The sequence below is a fragment of the Grammomys surdaster genome, unplaced genomic scaffold (genome assembly GCF_004785775.1).
Source record: "Grammomys surdaster isolate TR1022 unplaced genomic scaffold, NIH_TR_1.0 140, whole genome shotgun sequence".
NCBI lineage: Eukaryota > Metazoa > Chordata > Mammalia > Rodentia > Muridae > Grammomys > Grammomys surdaster.
Genome location: NW_021604598.1, coordinates 3,399,563 through 3,418,180, shown reverse-complemented (window position 1 = coordinate 3,418,180; position 18,618 = coordinate 3,399,563). Strand labels below are relative to the sequence as shown.

General features: G+C 44.5%; 1 protein-coding gene across 2 annotated transcripts in view; it reads right to left on the bottom strand.

Moving 5' to 3' along the window:
* Kiaa0895 (KIAA0895 ortholog) overlaps positions 1 to 17,627 on the bottom strand; it is a 24,374-nt gene extending 6,747 nt beyond the window's left edge. Inside the window, exons 1-4 of one of the 2 annotated variants that reach the window (XM_028763809.1) lie at positions 17,014 to 17,627; positions 10,944 to 11,087; positions 9,530 to 9,662; positions 3,978 to 4,283 (exon numbers count right to left, since the gene is read on the bottom strand). In XM_028763809.1, the coding sequence (XP_028619642.1) occupies positions 3,978 to 4,283; positions 9,530 to 9,662; positions 10,944 to 11,087; positions 17,014 to 17,433 (1,003 nt within the window). In that variant the 5' untranslated portion in view covers positions 17,434 to 17,627. The remainder of the gene's footprint in view (positions 1 to 3,977; positions 4,284 to 9,529; positions 9,663 to 10,943; positions 11,088 to 17,013) is intronic. The other variant, XM_028763811.1, reaches the window with a different exon arrangement.
* Positions 17,628 to 18,618: the final 991 nt, after the last annotated feature.

Below are 18,618 nucleotides of genomic sequence, written 5' to 3'. Positions count from 1 at the left end.
CCACCCCCCCCCACCCCCACCCCCCCCCCCCCCCCCCCCCCCCCCCGGGGGGGGGAGGGGATGGGGGAGGGATATGAGTAATACATACCCATAATCCTAACACCCTGGAGGCAGAGGCAAGAGGCTGGCAAAGTCAACAACAACCCTAGCTACACAGTTACACAGTAAGTTCAGGGGGCTAGCCTGACTCTCAGAGCCAGCACGTGACTCAAAAAATAACACAGAATAAATGCACTTCAAGTGATTTAGATTTTCTATCTTACCATGAAAATGGAGATGAGATCCAGAATTTAAAGAATGCATAGTATTAGACCAGCCATGGTGGCGCACACTTTTAATCCTAGCATTTAGGAGGCAGAAACCAGTAAATCTCTGTGAGTTTGAGGATGGCCCGGTCTACATAATACAAAGCTACATAATCAAAAACCCTTGTCTCTCAAACAAACAAACAAACAAACAAACAAACCCAACCTGCTCCCTGACAACAGACTGCCGAGGATTAGAAGCAGGAACTTCTGAACGGAGTCTCCTTTCCACTTGTTCACACACAGAAACTGTCCTGGACGATATGGTGTTCACACTGAAATCCCAGCACTTGGAAGTCTCAACACAGGGGCCAAGCCAGCCAAGTGTACAGTATGAGACCCAGGCTCAAACAAAAAAGCCACAATCAACATGAAGAAAACCTCCTGCCTTGCCTGAGCTTTAAAAAAAAAAAAACAAAACAAAAACAACCACTATGTAAGTGGATTATATGCTTTATGTGGTCACATATTAAATAATTATTGCTAATTTTATTAGGTATGCTAGTAAGTAGGCATGGCAATTACGAACAATTCTGACACCTGAGCACCATCCTTGAAACCCATGAGAAAAAGCTGGATGCAATAAAATGCATGTGTTAACACTGGCCTACTGAGAAGCCTGGGGAGCCAGCCAGCCTAGAGCAGGTATCCGCAGAGACAGGGGACCTGCCTCATTACGGTGGAAGGACAGAGCTGACTCTAAAAAGTTGTCCTGTAACCTCTACATGCATGCCACAGTGCATGTGCACGCTCACAAACGCACACAGACACACACACCATGCATGCCTATGTGCACACATACACACACAAAAATTAAATACATAAAAATTGCCTTCCTCCAAACAAAAACAATACCAAGGTATACAACACTTTGACAAGAAAACTGAAAGCTGATCTCTCAAACTTCCCAACTGTGTGAACACAACGCGCATGCGCTAGCCCAGATCGCCGTCTGCCTTTTTGTGGCCATGCTCCCTCTCTACCAAACCCACAGATAGAAGACTAGGTGGGAAGAGTATTGCCAAGTTCTGTATCCCAAGTATGGGCGGGTGGATGGCATCAAAGACAACGTAAAAAGAAACTGGAAAGAGTCCACAAAATGGTAAAAATATTTGTAAATTACACATATGGCAAGAGATTTATATCTACATAAAGACCTTGTGATTCAATTTTTTAAAAAAGGCAAATAATCCAATTAAAATGGGGAAAATCAAGCAGATAGTTGTCATAAAGAAATACAGTGATCAACTAAGCAAATTAAAAGATGCCTAAACCATAGTCATCAAGTAAATGCAAACCAAAACTACGAAAACCTGCCTTTCCACATCTCACTGTTCTGTACTATAGACAGTAGTGATTGCTGGTTTAAAAGTGCAAATCACAAATGTTGGCAAAAGACGTGGAGAGGAGCACTGAGCACTGGGATGGAGTAAGCCAGCGTGGTCACTGGCGATGTCCCCAAAGCTAAGCATAGTCACCATGTCCCTTGCCTGTTCTACTCCTAAGCAGAGCACGGTGGCTTAGGCTTGTAATGCCAGTACTCAGGAAGCTCCAGGCCAGGCTAAGCTACAAAGTGAGACTCAGTTGCAAACTCCTTTCAAAACATCTGCTCGTGGGTATAGAGTCAAGTGTAAGAAAACACACCGCACATTAGCTCTGACAAACATACACAGCAGCATGACTCCTAAGAGCCTAAAGTGCATCTGGATGAACCAAGTCTGCCAACGGCAAAGGATGAACAACCACGGCAGCTACAGCATGAGGCCAAAACATCCTGCAGGGCCAGTGGTGTTCTAACGACATGAATCTCAGCACTCAGAGGCAGAGGCGGGTGGATCTCTGTGAGTTTGAAACCACCATGGTCTAAACCGTGAGTTCCATGTTATCCAGGGCTATACAGTGGGGCAGTTTAAAAAAAAAATTGAAAAAATATCCTAATTGGAGGAAGCCAGCCACAAAGAGGTCACAAATTATGTAATTCTATTTATATGAAGTGTTCAAAACAGGTAAATCTACAGAGACAACAGGTAAAAACCACTAAAGGTATTTCCTGGAAGCTGAGGGAGAGCAGATACGGGGAAGAATTCTAGTGGGTTTGTGTTTCTCAGGGGTGGTGGGGCTGGGAAACAGAATACTCAGAAATTAGTGGTAATAACTGCATGGCTTGATAACTGAAAAAAATGATGAGGTTTACATTTTTACAGGGGCAGCCCGCTTATACACTGAAGGCCTAAAATCATCCATAGGCCTAAAATCAGCAATAGGCCTGACATACATGCATGCTAACACAAAGTCTTGAGTCTCAGTGGAAAAACATTGAAACAGATGGCTATAAGCTATTGTGAACAGGCAGCTGTTGTGGAAATTTACCAGCCTGAGTAGTCATAGACCTTGTAAATAGGTAGCTTTGGCAGATAATACCAACTTAGATAAGGACAAGTGAAACATAGGCAGAGTCATAGTGACCTGTCCCCTGAACCTTCACCCAGCCAATACCCTGTTCTGAAAGATATCTGTACTCCCTCTGAACACCCACACTCCAGTGTCATTCCCTTCCCCACATCCTCCCTCTCTATGTTTATAACCCCTGTGTAAATAAGTAAAAATTACGATTTGATTAAAAAAAAAAAAAGGTGAGGCATATGTCACTAACTATAAGGCATATGTCATCTCAAATATCTCAATAAAGCTGTTTTTAAAGTCAGAGAGAGGGACTGGAAAGATGCTCAGTGGTTAAGAGTGCTAACTGCTCTTCCAAAGGACCTAGGTTGGGTTTCAATGCCACGTGAAGTCGTTCACACCTGCCTATAACTCAATTTCCAGGGGTCCTGGTGCCCTCTGACCTAAGGGTACAAGACACACACAAACTCACAAAGACACATACATACACATAAGTAAAGACAAATAAGTAAGTCTTAGAAAATAAATAAATGACCAAAAAAGATTAGCTACTGCTTAGTCAGAGACTGGTTGATCCAGAATGCTGTGGGTGTTCATTCTATGTAATTACAAGAACTTTTGTTTTGGTTTGGTTTTTCTAGACAGGGTTTCTCTGTGTAGCCCTGGCTGTCCTGGAACTCACTCGGTAGACCAGGCTGGCCTCGAACTCAGAAATCCACCTGCCTCTGCCTCCCAAGTGCTGGGATTAAAGACGTGCGCCACCACCGCCCCACAAGAATTTTTACATTTACTTATTCAGAGAGTGTGTGTGTGTTTATCACAGTTTACAAGTGAAGGTGTCAGAGGGCAACTTGCAGGAGTTGCCTTTCCCTTCTACCATGTGAGTCTTGGGGATCAAATTCAGGTTATCAGGCATGGCAGGCAGTAAGCATATTTTTCCTGCTAAATCTTGCTAGCCATCCCTGCTGAGTGGCCTCAAACTTGTATCCTCCTGCCCCAGCCTACAGGGTTCTGGGATTACACATAAACATCATTTTGACTAACTCATTCTATTATTCTTTCCAGAGTCTATTGGTCTGAAATCTTTCAAGGGTGTTGGGCAAAAATAACACTGTGTGTGCTCTGGGGCTCCACAGCAAGAGCCTGTTCACGGGGAGAAGGGATGACCTCAAGTCACAAACATGTCAGTATCAGATTCAGGGATTAAAACATGACCCAAATCACTAGCTAACAACTAAAAAGTCAGCAGACCTATCACTGAGGGACTCTTACCTGGCTGAGAAGTGTCAGTCCACCCCCTCTTGGCTCTTACACAATAGTCCCATCTTGTATTAGGGTCCTTGACAAACTTGCCAATATCTTTGAAGAGTTCACAAAAAGACATTTGGCTGGCTTGATACACTGTGTAGTACAGAAGAGCAGCCCTCCACAAAAAGGGGTCTTTTCTGAACAGGACACTGTGAATGCTTGCCAGTCCTTCCTCTGTAGGATTGTTTGGCTTCAGCTCATGTTTTTTTCGGCCAATCCAACTGTTCCACGGTTGCTGAAGGTTGTTAATGCCCCGAAAGTAATGTGTGCCTACAGAGAAGAAAACGTACAAATGATAAGAAATGGCATTCTTGCTTTGATCCTTTCCCAAAGGAAATTTGCATTTATCTAGAATATTCTTCCTCAGAGTCCCAGTGCTAAAGGCTTGTCCCCAACTTGGTGCTCCTGGTAGGTGGTAGGACCTTTAAGGTATAAGGCCTGGTGAAGGTGTGGAGAAGGGTATCGTGAGACCCTTTCCTACTGCTTTCTCTGCTTTCTTGACCACGTTCTGTGGCCACATGAGCCCACCATGATATGCTGCCTTACCAGGGTCAAGGGCAATAGCATTGGCCCACAGGGAGCTGAAACCTACAAAATTATGAGCAAAACTAAACATTTATTTTTTAAGCTTACTGTCTTGGCTACATGAGACCTTGTCTCAGAAACAAATGGACAGACAACAAACACATTTCCAAGATCCCAAAGCCAAAAAAGGTCTTTCATGGTTCCTTTCCCAGTAAGTATGTACTTGGGAGCTAAGGACAATCAAGCAAAGATCCCGATGACGTCTTTTAGTGTTGCTGGTTACAGCTGGTCAGCTCACCTGGGAGGCATCTCAGACTAGGATTGTAGCCACTCCACCAGCATCAGAGTTCCTGAATGCTTACAGTTCACAGGTTTAGTCCGTTATTGTCATGGTGGGAAGCATGGCAGCAAGACAGCAGAGAGGGTTCTAGAGAAGGAGCTGAGAGTTCTACATCTGGATCCTGACTCTGGAGTCAGGCCTTCAAGGCCAAAGAAAAGAAACAAACTCCTTAGAGCACAACAGTATTCTCTGTCGTGCCTCTGCTGGTTCAGGCCTGACAGTTTTAAGCTCTATACTAAGTACAGCCTGCTCCTGCTGAGATGAAATCTTTCATCTGCTTGAAAGACTCCAATGTCATGAGCTCCAGACTCCTTTGTTGCCTTAATCCCACAGACACACCTCTACCCAAGGGCAAGTCAATAACTTCAAAGGCAACCATGGATGCACTTTTATATTTCCCAGAGAGTTCCACTGGAGAGGCACCCCAAACACCATAACCAATGGCCCCACCTAGGATGAAGAAACCAGATTCTGTTATCAGCCCAAATTTCCTGATGACAGTTAGGGTTACCTCTTGAGGGAGGGGAAATAATGAGAACAAGAGGTAGAAACAAGGCAGAAGTTTAAGGATGGAGCCTCAGTTTATGTCTCTGCCAATAAGCTGAAGATAACCTTGGTCCTGTCCTGAGTGGAGGCCAGAAATGGCAGAAGTTAGCTCTGGCTCTTTGTCTCAGCCTAAAATGAACAACCCTGATTGGAGGATGCACAGAACGGCAGGACTGAACAACAGTCAGACAACAGTCCTTTCTGGCATCAGCTTTGGAACTGGCTTTCTAGATTGTCATAGTAAAATGGTGTCTTAGTTAGGGTTTCTATTGCTCTGAAGAAACACCAAGAACATATCTTATAAAGAAAAACATTTAATTGGGACTGGCTTACAGTTCAGAGGTTCAGTCCATTATTGTTATGGTGGGAAATGTGGTGGCATGCAGGCAGACAGGGTGACAGAGAAGGAGCTGAGCGTTCTACTTCTGGATCCACAGGCAATAGGATGTGGCTTGAGCTTCTGAGACCCCAAATTCCACCTCCTAATGATACACCTACTTCAACAAAGCCACACCTAATAGTGCCAGTCTCTATGGCCAAGCATTCAAACATGAGCCTATAGGAGCCATTCCTATTCAAACCAGCACATTCCACTCACTCCCTGCCCCCATAGGCTTGGAGCCATAACATAATGCAGAAATGTATTCAGTCCAATTAGTAAAGTCCCCATAGTCTGTAACAGTCTCAAGCTTGTTTAAACACCCAAAGTTCAAGGTCTCTTCTGAGTATCATGCAATCTCTTTGCTGTAATCCTTGTAAACTCAAAATGAAAAAGCAGGTCACATACTTCCAATAGGATATATGTTACCATTCCAAAAGGGAGGAAAGAAAACATAATGAGGAAAAACTGGACCAAAGAAAACCAGCTGGGCAAAATCCAAACTCTGCCTCTCCATATCTGACAGAGAAATGCTCTTCAGATCTCCAATTCCTTTCAGCTTTGTTGACTGCAGCACACTTCTCTCTCTTGGGCTGGTTCCACACCCTGTTAGCATTTTTTTTTTTTTTGGCCAGGTATCCCATGGCTTTGGCATCTCCAACAACTTGGGGTATTCAATCCAGACTTCACCTTTCACAGCTTCACACAGTGGCCTCTCTGGGCCTCCATACGGGGACACCCCTGGCACATGCCTGGCCTCAGCACTTTCCTTAGTCGTGGGGGGAGATTCTATAAACCTTTTCTTCTATCCTTGGCTCTAAAGCCACATGGCTGAAGCTTCCTAGTTCTATTAGTTGCCAGGGCTGGAATGGGACCTCTTCATTCAAATACATCTTCATCAGCTTTCTGTTTTCTTTTTTTTTTTTTCCTTTCTTTTTCTTTTGAGACAGGGCTTCTCTGTGTAGCCCTGGCTGTGCTGGAACTCACTCTGTAGACCAGGCTGGCCTCGAACTCTCGAACTCAGAAATCTGCCTGTCTCTGCCTCCCAACTGTTGGGATTAAAGGCGTGTGCCACCACTGCCCGGCAGCTTTCTATTTTCGATAGTTTCCTTCAGTGCCTAAGCTTGGCTGTCCTGAAATTCCATCTGTAGATCAGGCTGGCCTCAAACTCAGAGATCTACTCATCTCTGCCTCTGGAATTCTGGGATTAAAGGCGTGCATCACCACACCCAGCCCTAAACTTTCATCAATTCCTTTTTACAAACTGGAAGCTTAGCTGGGTGACATCTTGTCCAGAGGCCACTGCTCCCTTTTAAGGCTTTTCTTTAATCTGCTTATCTCCTTGAACACAGGACTTAGCTCCATTTCACTTCTTGGTGTCCCCTTTCTCCTTGAACTGCATATTTTGTATTTTTCCTTGCTCAGCTTGACCCTTTCATTATAGATCTTTGTAAGAGTGAACATTAATTAATAACCACACAACAGAATCAATACTAGTTTATTTTGAAATTTCCTCTGCCAACCTAACTAAACCAGATCGCTTCACTTAGCCTCAGGCAGACTTTTCAGCCGAAGGCAGAAAGCAGCCACATTCTCAGCCCAAATTATCAGAATGATCTCTAGGCCACTTACAAACATTCTCCTCTGAAACCTCTTGAGCGGGGTCACCACAGTTCAAGTTACTCTTAGAACCACTGTCTTTCATGCTTCTACTAGTGTGGTCCATTAAGCCCCACTTAAATCGTTAAACTACTTTTCTAATCCAAAGTCCCAAAGTCCACATGATCAGGCTTATCACAATAATATCCCACTCCTGGTACCAAATTCTGCCTTAGTTAGGGTTTCTATTGCTATGAAGAGACACCATAACCATGGCATCTCTCATAAGGGAAAACATTTAATTGGGGCTGGCATACTGTTTCAGAGGTTCGGTCCATTATCATCTGCCCTGACCCACAGGGTGGTGAACTGGGACTGGGGAAACCACCTGAAAGAGAGAATGGGGGACAAGGGGCGCGAAGAATGGACAGCAAGTCAAGAAGTCTGATCAAGCTGTCAAATTTGTATTGTTCCCACACCAGGTTATATACACATAGAAGCAGGATATGGAGTAGGGGGGTGGTGTAGGGTCTCTTTGTTTCTGGGGAGCACAGTGTTCTCAAGAACAGGACGTTGGGTGGGTGAAAAGTTCAGCAGCGGAGACAGAGCAGAACAGGTTGCTAGGTACCTGTCTATAAGATCTATAGTTATTTGTTCTTAACTAAGCTAGTACTTTTCCATCGAGGCTACCCGTCCACACACTCTACAGCTGTTTGTTCTCAACTGGGTTAGCTCTTTCCAACAGAAGCCAAGACTTTGTGCCAGTAAGTAAGCACGTATGTCTGACAAGGCAGTTAACATTTAAGCAAGGTCCCTCCCAACAATCATCACGGCCGGAAGCATGGCAGCATGCAGGCAGACATGGTGGTGGGGAAGGAGCTGAGGGTTCTACATCTGGATCCACAGACAGCCTTGGGCGTGGCTTGGCTTCCGAGATCTCAAAGCCCGCCCCTTAGCCACCACCTCTAAAAGCCACGCCTACTCCAACAAGGCCACTTCCTGTGGCCAAGCACTCATCACACGAGTCAATGGCCACCGTTCCTATTCAAACCACCACAAACGGGTTCTATCCATTTCCCAACTATAGCCTGACTCATAAAGGATTTTGGCCTCTATCAGAGGATCAGATGTTACACTCGCAATATAAAGCTATTTCCTTTTGTTCAAGAGAATGGAATATATCTTTGGCCGTTGGTAGAGACCTAAGGACCACCTTGTAGCAAAGCGGGTTTACTTTAAGCCATGCTGAAGAGATGGAGAAAATAAACATCCCTTAAATAAGATGATATACTTTCCCTTCCCAGAAAGCAAACCTCTAGTACAGTGAGCCTGTGTTAGCCCTGCTGACTTCTCTGAGTCTGTAATTAGAAAGGGGTGTGGCAGAAATTTCCCTGTCCAATGCGGGAGGCCTGTGATTGGACAGGTAAAAGGGGGTGGAGCTAAGGGTGGCAGAGTTGGGGACTCAGAGACACAGGGTGAGAAAAAGGTGGCAGAAGAAGGTAGTTGTGCATAACAAAAGGTTAGGATAACTGGGATAACTTGTCTAATTGTGTGGGCATCTTGGGTATTTAGATTTTACTGATATATTAAATCCATTGGTTAACTATAAGCTTTAGAGTTTTGATTTATTGGGTTAATGGGTATTGTGATATCGAACTGCGAGGAGGGTGGTTATTGCATGGGGCTAGCCTAGCGCCGTGGAGGTGGCAGGGTTGGCATAGGGGCCAGGCCAAGAGCCGTGGAGGAAGGTGGAGGCAGCAGCCACTCCAACTTCTTGGGAGCCCTGGCAGGCATGCCAGCATTAGTGCAGGAACATGGCAGCTAAGCCTGGAGCCAGCTGGACACCTCTTTTCTAATACCTCCTGCAACAGAGGGGTAACCTTCCTTTTTTCCTGTCTCTTGCGTAAGCATACACGCCCTCAATTTCAGATTCGGAACTAAAACCAAAAGGATGGAAATGACTTCCCGAGACAGTGTTCTAAAATTCTAATTGGAAATGACACACAGCTCCTGCGAAGCTTAACAACACTATGAAGTTTTACTAACTACTACTACTAAAGAACCACTCTGAAAGAACAGCAGGTAATTCTTGACAATCAAATGAGTAGGTGGAGAGGGTGCCCCTACCTATCTCGTGCCTCAGCATGCCCTCCAGCCAATGCTCTCGTGCAGTAGAAATATTGATGGTTAGAGTTGGGCATCCGTTTACTACTGTCATGGAAGCCCTGGAAAGCAGGTCTTCGGTGAGATGAACTACAATCTAGGCAGCAAGAGGAAAAACACACACACAGGGCTGGTGAGACGATGCAGTGGGTTAGAGTACGCAACATCAAGGCTGACGACCCAAGCTCTCCAAAACCAACACGCTCCCAGGAACTCCCGAATGTTGTTCCCTTGTCCTGTGAGTATCATACACACTGTGGCATGCATGTTCCCATATACTGATAACTATATAATTGTACAATATACACATGCGCACTCATGCATACACACACACACACACATACACACACGTAAAGGAAGAAGAAAGTTTTTGCAAAATATAATGAGTCTATTCATTATCTAATTAAACTAAGTTGATGAAATGTACATCCATCACATTTTTTTTTTTTGATACAGGGTTTCTCTGTGTAGCCTTGGCTATCCTAGAACTCACTCTGTAGACCAGGCTGGCCTTGAACTCAGAAATCTGCCTGCCTCTGCCTCCCAAGTGCTGGGATTAAAGGCGTGTGCCTCCACTGCCTGGCCATCCATCACATTTGAACTTTCTAATTTGTTTTGTTTTGTTTGCTTTTGAACCTTATAATTTTAACCCTCTGAAAATTTAAGAGTGTTCACTGGATTGAAAGGAAAGGAAGGAGGCTGGTTGTGGTAGCACACACCTTTAATGCCAGCACTTGGGAGGCAGCAACAGGAGGACCTCTGTGAGTTCAAGTCCACTCTGGTCTATATAGCCAGTTCCAGGACAGTTAGGACTGAAAGAGACTTTGCCTTTAAAAAGAGGAAGGGAGGGAGGGAGAGAGGAAACGAAAGAAGACAGAAGAAAGAGCACACCCGAGACTAGAGAAACTAAAGCAAGAAGAACAAGGTGTAGGCTGCAGAGAGAATTGCAGGCCCACTCGAGCGACTTAGTGAGATCCTGTATCAAGCAAACAGTAAAGAGGGGATAGAGCTTCATGGCAGAGTGCTTGCCCAAGCCTCAAAACCCATACAGAACTGGAAAGAACTACTGTGTGTGTGTGTGTGTGTGTGTGTGTGTGTGTGTGTGTGTGTGTGTACGCCAGAAATCTGCACCTTGTCAGTTCTGGTTTTGAGACTGATGACTAAGAACACTGCAGCAAAATCTCTCTTCACTGAGAAACTCACACGATGCTATAAGCTACATATACAGGAATGACAACCAGTAAAACAGGACTGACCAGACAAAACCTGTAGAAAAGAGCATGCATTTCACACTAGTCTTGAGTGCCAGAGCTGCAGCCAGGCCCGGCCCACCCATGGCCCATACCTCTCCCAGGCCCCGCCCACCCATGGCCCATACCTCTCCCAGGCAGCCTTCCTTCACCATGTACTTCCTAACGTGACTCCAGATTCGAGTTTTAGACAACAAGCTACCACCAGTAGCTTGTTCAAATTTTTCATAACTTCCATATTTCTGTAAAGTCAGCTCCATAATATTGATGGACTGTAAAAGAAAGGGAGATTAAATCAACAGCTCATATCACTCTGAGATGAAGTTAGCTAGTTAAGACCTGACTTGTCAAAATGTGTTCAGATTTACTAGTTACAGGGTTAAGCTGAAATTCCAGCTGCATATTTTTCTAAGCTTAAACAGTTTCCACTGAATTTTGGAAATGTCTATAAATGCCTGTGAATTTACAAGTGCTCTTGCTGGCCCGCCCAGTGGCACACTCCTGATCTACACCATGGGATCCCCCCAGGGCTACACAGTGAGACTGACTGAAAAGGAAAGAAGGGGGTCAGGGATGAAAGAAACACTCTTCTTCCCTGTCTTCCAGTCTCTTTAGCCAGAGACGCAGCGGCTGACACACTGCACATCGCACCTGTAACTGCCACCAGGAGACGCTGGCAGTGAGGACACTGGCTTGTTGACAAGATACATGGTGGTTAGGAAGAACTCCAGTGTACACCAAGTATGTCTCCAGATCAGTTAGTAGGTTACAAGTGCCATTTAGATAAAGAGGAAAAAACTTAAAAATTTAAAAACATACAAGCAATCTATAAAATCACCTCTGTAACAATCTATAAACTCTGTTTAAGATACATCTATTTATTTATTTTCTTGTGTATTATAGGTGTTTTGCCTGTGCACCACTTGGATGCATCTGCTTTTTTGGACAAAGTAGCAAAAAAAATTATTTAAAAGGCAAGCAAAGGTCTGATCAAAAATAAACACAGCAGATCCCAAGACTGAAAGAGTACTGAAGAGCCAAAGCCAGCTTCTGTTCTGGTGACAAAAATAATACTCCTTGGTGACAGTGAGGAGGAGGAGGAGGAAGATGAGGATGATGATGGTAACAGTCTTAAGATATTTCCATCTTTCATTTAAGGCAATGTACTATCCACTTCTCATCATCTTAAAAAGTTGAGACATTTTCCCAAATATACACAAAGTGAAGATTAATTAAAAATCTGGTAAGGAAACAGGTTGTGTGCTGGACTCCTTCAAGACGCAAACAACCCAGCTTGGTCTAGGCCATGATCTGTTCCCATCTGTAGTTACTCGATGAAGTCATGTACATGACCGTTCTGTATCAATAAATGTGCCATTTTTATAAAAAAAAAATCTGGTAAGGAACACAAATTATCAGAAACCTCCAAGAAGCTGGGCAGCGGTGGCACACGCCTTTAATCCCAGCACTTGGGAGGCAGAGGCAGGTGGATTTCTGAGTTCGAGGCCAGCCTGGTCTACAGAGTGAGTTCCAGGACAGGACAGCCAGGGCTACACAGAGAAACCCTGTCTCGAAAAACCAAAAAAAGAAAGAAAGGAAGAAAGGAAGAAACCTCCAAAAAAAACCACAGGAAGTAAGAATCTAAGTCGGAGGAAACCAGAAAATCCCATGTGTGTTATGTCACTGCCCTCTGGGGCGCTGCTCTGGCAGAGCCACCTGGTCTAGTTCCCAGCACTCAAGCAGCGTACAGGTCTGTAACTAGTTCCAGGGCACCTAACTTCCGGTCTGGTCTCCATAGGCATCAATGCATTTGCCACACTTACACACAGGGAAAACACCCATACATACAGAATTAAATAAATCTTTTTAAAACCACTCATATTCAGAACATAAAAAACAAAATCTTCAAGGAAACTTATGGGGTCTGGAGAGATGGTTCAGTGGTTAAGAGCACTGACTGCTCTTCCAGAGGTCCTGAGTTCAATTCCCAGCAACCACATGGTGGCTCACTACCATCTGTAATGGGATCTGATGCCCTTTTCTGGTGTGTCTGAAGACAGCAACTGTGTATTCACATATATAAAATAAAACAAAAATTAAAAAAAAAAGAAAACTTATGAAAAGAAATCTAGTTTCTGGGCTGTTGTGAGACTGGTAAAGACAATGGCTGCTTCCGAGCTGAGAAGGTGTGGCCGACCTCTGTCATAAGTGAATGTTAACCAGCACATCCTCACTGATATAGGTCCTATCTGTATCAGCACTATATACAACACATTTGATATGTCAAAATGAGAGGGGAAAAAAATCACATCACAAAGTGTGAATCAATACATGAATACATTACTAAGGAACTAGGGATGCGTCATAAAGTTATCACAACTCAAAATTACTCCAATGGGCTTTTGCTGCCCAAACACTCCTGGCAGCCTTGCTATTCAGGAGGGCCACGGGCAGTGGCACTGGGATAGCTAGGCTGTTTCTAAACGCAGGTCTTGACCCACAGCTGATCTCTATGCTATTAAATCAGAACCTGGTTTTTGTTTTGTTTGTGGGGGGCGTTGTATTGGCTGATTTTTTGTGTCAATCTGACACAAGCTACAGTCATCAAACAGGAAGAAGCCTAAGCTGAGGAAATGCCTCCTCCATGAGATTTAACTGTAAAGCAGTTTCTTAATTAGTGATCAATGGGGGAGGGTTCAGCCTATTTGTGGGTGGTGCCATCCTGGGCTGGGTTCCATAAGAAAGCAGGCTGTGTAAGCCAGGGGAGGCAAGCCAGTAGGCAGCACCCCTCAATGGTGTCTGCATCCGCTCCTGCCTCCAGGTTCCAGCTGTGCTTGAGTTCCTGTCCTGAGCTTCTTTAATGATGAACAGTACCATGGACGTGTAAGCTATTCAATAAACCTTTTACTCCCCAACTTGATTTTTTTTCGTGGTGTTTTGTCACAGCAATAGACAGAGACGGTGTTTTTTGAGACAGGGTCTCACTGGAATTCTGTAGAGCAGGCCAGTGTCAATTCACAGACATCTGCCTGCCTCTGCCTCCTGAACACTGGGATTAAAGGTGTGCAGCCCCACATTTGGCTCCAGAACCTGCTTTGGTTGGTTGGTTTTGGGATAAGATTTCTCTGTGTAGCCCTCGCTGTCCTGGAACTCATTCTGTAGACCAGGCTGGCTTTGAACTCACAAGAGATCTGCCTGCCTCTGCCTCCTAAGTGCTGAGACTAAAGGAGTGTACCGTGGTAAACATCCTGAAGTTCATCCTAAGTTTAAAACTAGCTAAGACATGTAAACACTTCATCTATAAAATGAAAATCTTTTTCTCTATAAAATGTCCATTGTTGTCTTTGATGAGACAGCAAACGTTCTGAACAACCTCAGTGCTCTGCTAACAGATCTGCTTTAGTTTACTAGCTGATTTTGTTTTTTGTTTGGAATCTGACCATCACATGCTACTTCCACAGTTATGTGCTAACAAATAATCTCTCCTCTCAAGTACAGTTTCATTCAGTGAAACCTATTTACAACGGAGACACTGATACAGGAGGATCGGTGACCCTGTTGGAAAAGGAATGGTTGGTTAGGAGGCCTGGCTGCCATAGGGCTCTGCCACTTAGCAGTGTGATTCTACTTTTCCTAGGCTTGCTCTCTTCACCAGAAACATGGAGATGCAAGTCCTTTACCCTCCTTACCTTACGGAATTGTTGTAAGGACAAAATGGAAATGAGGAAGTCCATGCTCTGTAATCTATTTCCCAGATCACTATATAGCATTGAATTTGTCAGGACTGCTAGCCTTTCATTTTAGAATTTAGTGCCAGTATTTTGCCCTCTACGTATTTTATTAGGGGCAGTGTCTTTCCTATGTTGCTAATATCCAACCGCAATACCCCATTTCCTTTCTTTTCAAAAAGTTGTAAAATCTAACATTTTTCTCCTTAATTCTGAATAACTTAAATAGACTCCTAGACTCAATAGACCATCTTACCTTAGTCTTTTTTTATTTTAAAGAATTACTTATTCACTTTAAGTATGAGTACACTGTTGCTGTCTTCAGACACACCAGAAGAGGGCATCAGATCCCATTACAGATGGTTGTGAGCTACCATGTGGTTGCTGGGAATTGAACTCAGGACCTCTGGAAGAGCAGTCAGTGCTGTTAACTGCTGAGCCATCTCTCCAGCCCCTACCTTAGCCTTTCAAATACTCAGACTACAGGCATAATCCAATTGTACCCTACAAGATTTTATGTGGGGGTGTGGGGGTGGGAGGGAGGACTTCAGATAGTGTCTCACATAGCCTAGGCTGGCCTTGAGCTATGTAGCCTAGGGTAACCTTGACCTATATCGTCCTGTCCGAAATTCTCAAGGTGCTAGGATTATAGGCACAGCAGTCTTACAACCCCACCTTTAAAACAATACAGCAGGGGACGGAGAGGCCTCAGAGGTTCATTGGCTGCTCCTGCAGAGGACCCACACATTGAATAATTGTTTTGTAATGAACCCGGGGCCTCATACACTCTAGGCAAGAGCTTTAGCACTGAACTATAGCCCTGAGCTGTCCACTGTGGGCAGCATCATTCCCTGGGCAGGCAGGCCTGGAGTGTATAAGCAGCTGGGTAAGCATGGCCCTGCCCTGAGTGACCCATCAAGCAGCATGTTTTCACACTTTCTGCTGTTCTCCCTTAGCTATGGGCGAGTTCCCTGGTTAGTGTAATGCTTCATGGAATTGCAAGCAGACCTGCCTTCTAATTCAAGCAGTGACTTCCCTCAGTGATGAGAAGCCATAAGCCAAAATAAATCTTTCCTCCATCATATTGCTTCTGGTCTGTTTTATCATAGCAATGGAATGAAACCAGAAGTAGCCCTCCCTGGATAGCTCATACTGGAGATCTTTCTGCCGAAGCCTCTGAAGTGCTAGGTGACATGTATGCACAGCCTCAAAAGGTTGTCTTCAGCACTGAGGGGAGGTAATTAAATAATATTTTTACAATTATAAAATTTAAATTTACAAAAGTCTGCTCAATAACTCTAAGTCCTGGGTTTATAGGAGTGTGCTTCCATCTCTACCTTATAAAGCTTTTTAAAGTACTTAAAATGATTTTAAACATGCCATGTATCCTATGTAATAATAAAGAAGAGAAGACAAAAGGCAGAAGGATGATTGGAACTAAAAAGAACAGCAAACTAGGCCTGGGGTGTAGCTCAATGGGCAGAGGGCTTGCCTAGGATGCTCGAAGCCCAGGGTTTGATCCCCGGTCCTGCATAAAGTAAGCAATTGGACAGTCAGAAGGCCAAGGTCATTTTTCCTACACAGGAACTCTAGACCAGGCTGGGCCATCTGAAATCCTGTCTGAACAACAAAAAAAGGGTGAGTGCTCACTGGAAAACACGAAGCAAGAGAAGAAGAGTTGTTCTACCAAGGGAAATACACAGCATATTTCAAATCATTTAAAGAACTTAGAAAAGCGTTATAAAGTAGGTATGGAAGTACACTCCTGTAATCCTAGGACTCAGAGTTCATTTTAAAACTGTGTGTGTGGTGTGGCACACACATGCCTAGGAAGTCAGGACAATTTACAGCCAGTTCTCTCTCACCACCTTGTCTTTGGGACTGACTGATCTGGGGTTGTCAGACTTAGTGGCAGGAGCCTTTCCCTGCTCAGCCATCTCAGTAGCCTGGTTCCAGTACTTGGGAGGTGGAAGCAGAGAGATCTGGAGTTCAAGGTTATCTCCAGTCATACTGTAAATCCGAGGTTAGCCTAGGTTACTAGATCTTGTCTCTTGTGTGTTTATGAAAGTATGTTATACGATGGTAGAACAACTGCCCAGCATGTCCAAGACCCTGGGTTTGCTCTCCTAGACCCCAAGGGGGAAAGCACAGATAGTGCAGTCTGCCTAACCCTTATCTGTAGCCCTTATTTGTTGGCTAATCAGCCACAAATTCATAATTCTAAGTCAAAGCATAGAATAGTGTCTTCTAGTCAGAGAACACAGTGCAGAGTCTGTAGATTTTCATTACAACAACATAGTTCTCATATAGGTGAAAAACCACTCACATACAAATTTCTTATCACATAGCTACCCCTCTCTGGTGGGAGTTGGTAATAGAGGATATGAAGGTATCTCCTTTGCTTACACAATGGTAGATAATCGCTTTAGCTACTTAACGATGAGCTACTACTACAAAAGTGGCATTTTACCTGCTTAAGAAACCTGTCAGAGGCGGTGCTGTGCTTGGCTAACACACCTGGCAGAGTGGGGTTGGCATACTCAAACTGAGGGTTGTAAGTAAAATCTGACTTGAAGAACCGCAGCTTTTCTTTCTCCAGGTTGATGGGCTTTATCGCCGTCAATATACAAAGCTTTTTCCCAGAGAGGTCATCTCCTTTCTCAAAGCTTCTACACAGCTGGGGCTGCTGCTTTGGCTTTGGAAGAGGGGTCAGATTGCGTCGTTTGACCTTGCTTTTCGGTTTAGGTGGCAGTGTTAGGCCGCTTCCTGTAACAGAGATATCACAGGTAAACTTTACAGGACTTGGTACTGAACTAGTGACAAAAACAGCAGACTGCTTATCTAGGCAGTACCAAGTACCAGTGCTTGTCACAGGCACCAGGGCTGTCATCCTGTTAGGGTCTTTGCTATGAGAGGAACTGGGAGATTTGCTGGGCTTTCTATGTTGTTTGGAGCAGGCAGAGGAAAACCGCTTTTGTGAATGGTGCTTTTTCTCCTCCTTGCTCTGTAGTAGGACATTGTAACTACTGGTTCCAGTTGTGAAAGTGTCCTTGAGAACTCCAGAGGACAAACTCGAAAAGCTTCTTTTGCTGTCAATGATCAATGCCTCTTCTGCATTTAGAACAAACTTCTTAGCAAGTTCATGCTCAGGCCAGTGAAGCTTTTCTGTGATAATAAACAAAACCAAAACAAAGAGACAACAGAGAAGCCAGATGAAGCGCACTGCGGATTAAATGGAAACTACCCTGAAGCTTCTGTCAGCTTTATAAGCCCGCAAACGCCTTGAGCTCAAGCAGTTAACGGTGCTATCACTGTGCCCACAAGCTATCTACTGACATGCTCAGCTTCAGGCTACAAGTGTGCTGGAAGCCTAGTAAGATGAGATAATGCACATAAATTCTCTGAATGCCTCGTTCCCGTGAGCGGCACAGGGACAGACCGTATGACGCCAGATCACCATCCAAGACTTAGACACAACTTTGACATTTGGGATTAAATACAAAGATAACCATAGGAAAGGAAGCGTGCTGTGCTCACACCTGAATCAAAACTCAGGAAACAGAAGCAAGAGGACTGTCTGGAGTCTGAGGCCAAGCTGGAGTAACCAGTAAGCGCTAACCCAGAGCTGCACGGCAAGACCTTAGTTAACACAAGCTAGCTGGCTGTGGTGCCTAATGCCTTTAGTCCTAGCACTAGTGAGGCAAAGGCAGGAGGATCTCTGAGTTCAAGACCAGTTCCAGGATCAAGTTCCAGGAAAGCCAGGGCTAAAGAGACACCCCCTCAACCCCCCCCCCACGCCAATACCTCAAAAGTACAAACACAACAGTACTTTTCTACCTTAAAAACATCTTTAAGATTTGAAAGATGACAGCTGGGGGCAGTGGTGCACGCCTTTAATCCAAGCACTTGGGAAGCAGAGGCAGTGAATACATATGAGATTGAGACAGCCTACTCCACAGTGAGTTCCAGGTCAGCCAGGGCTACACAGTGAGACCATGTTTAAAAAAAAAATCAACTGATGATATGTGTGTGTGCAAGCATGTCTCAGTAAGGTCAGTCACTATTACTAATGTGT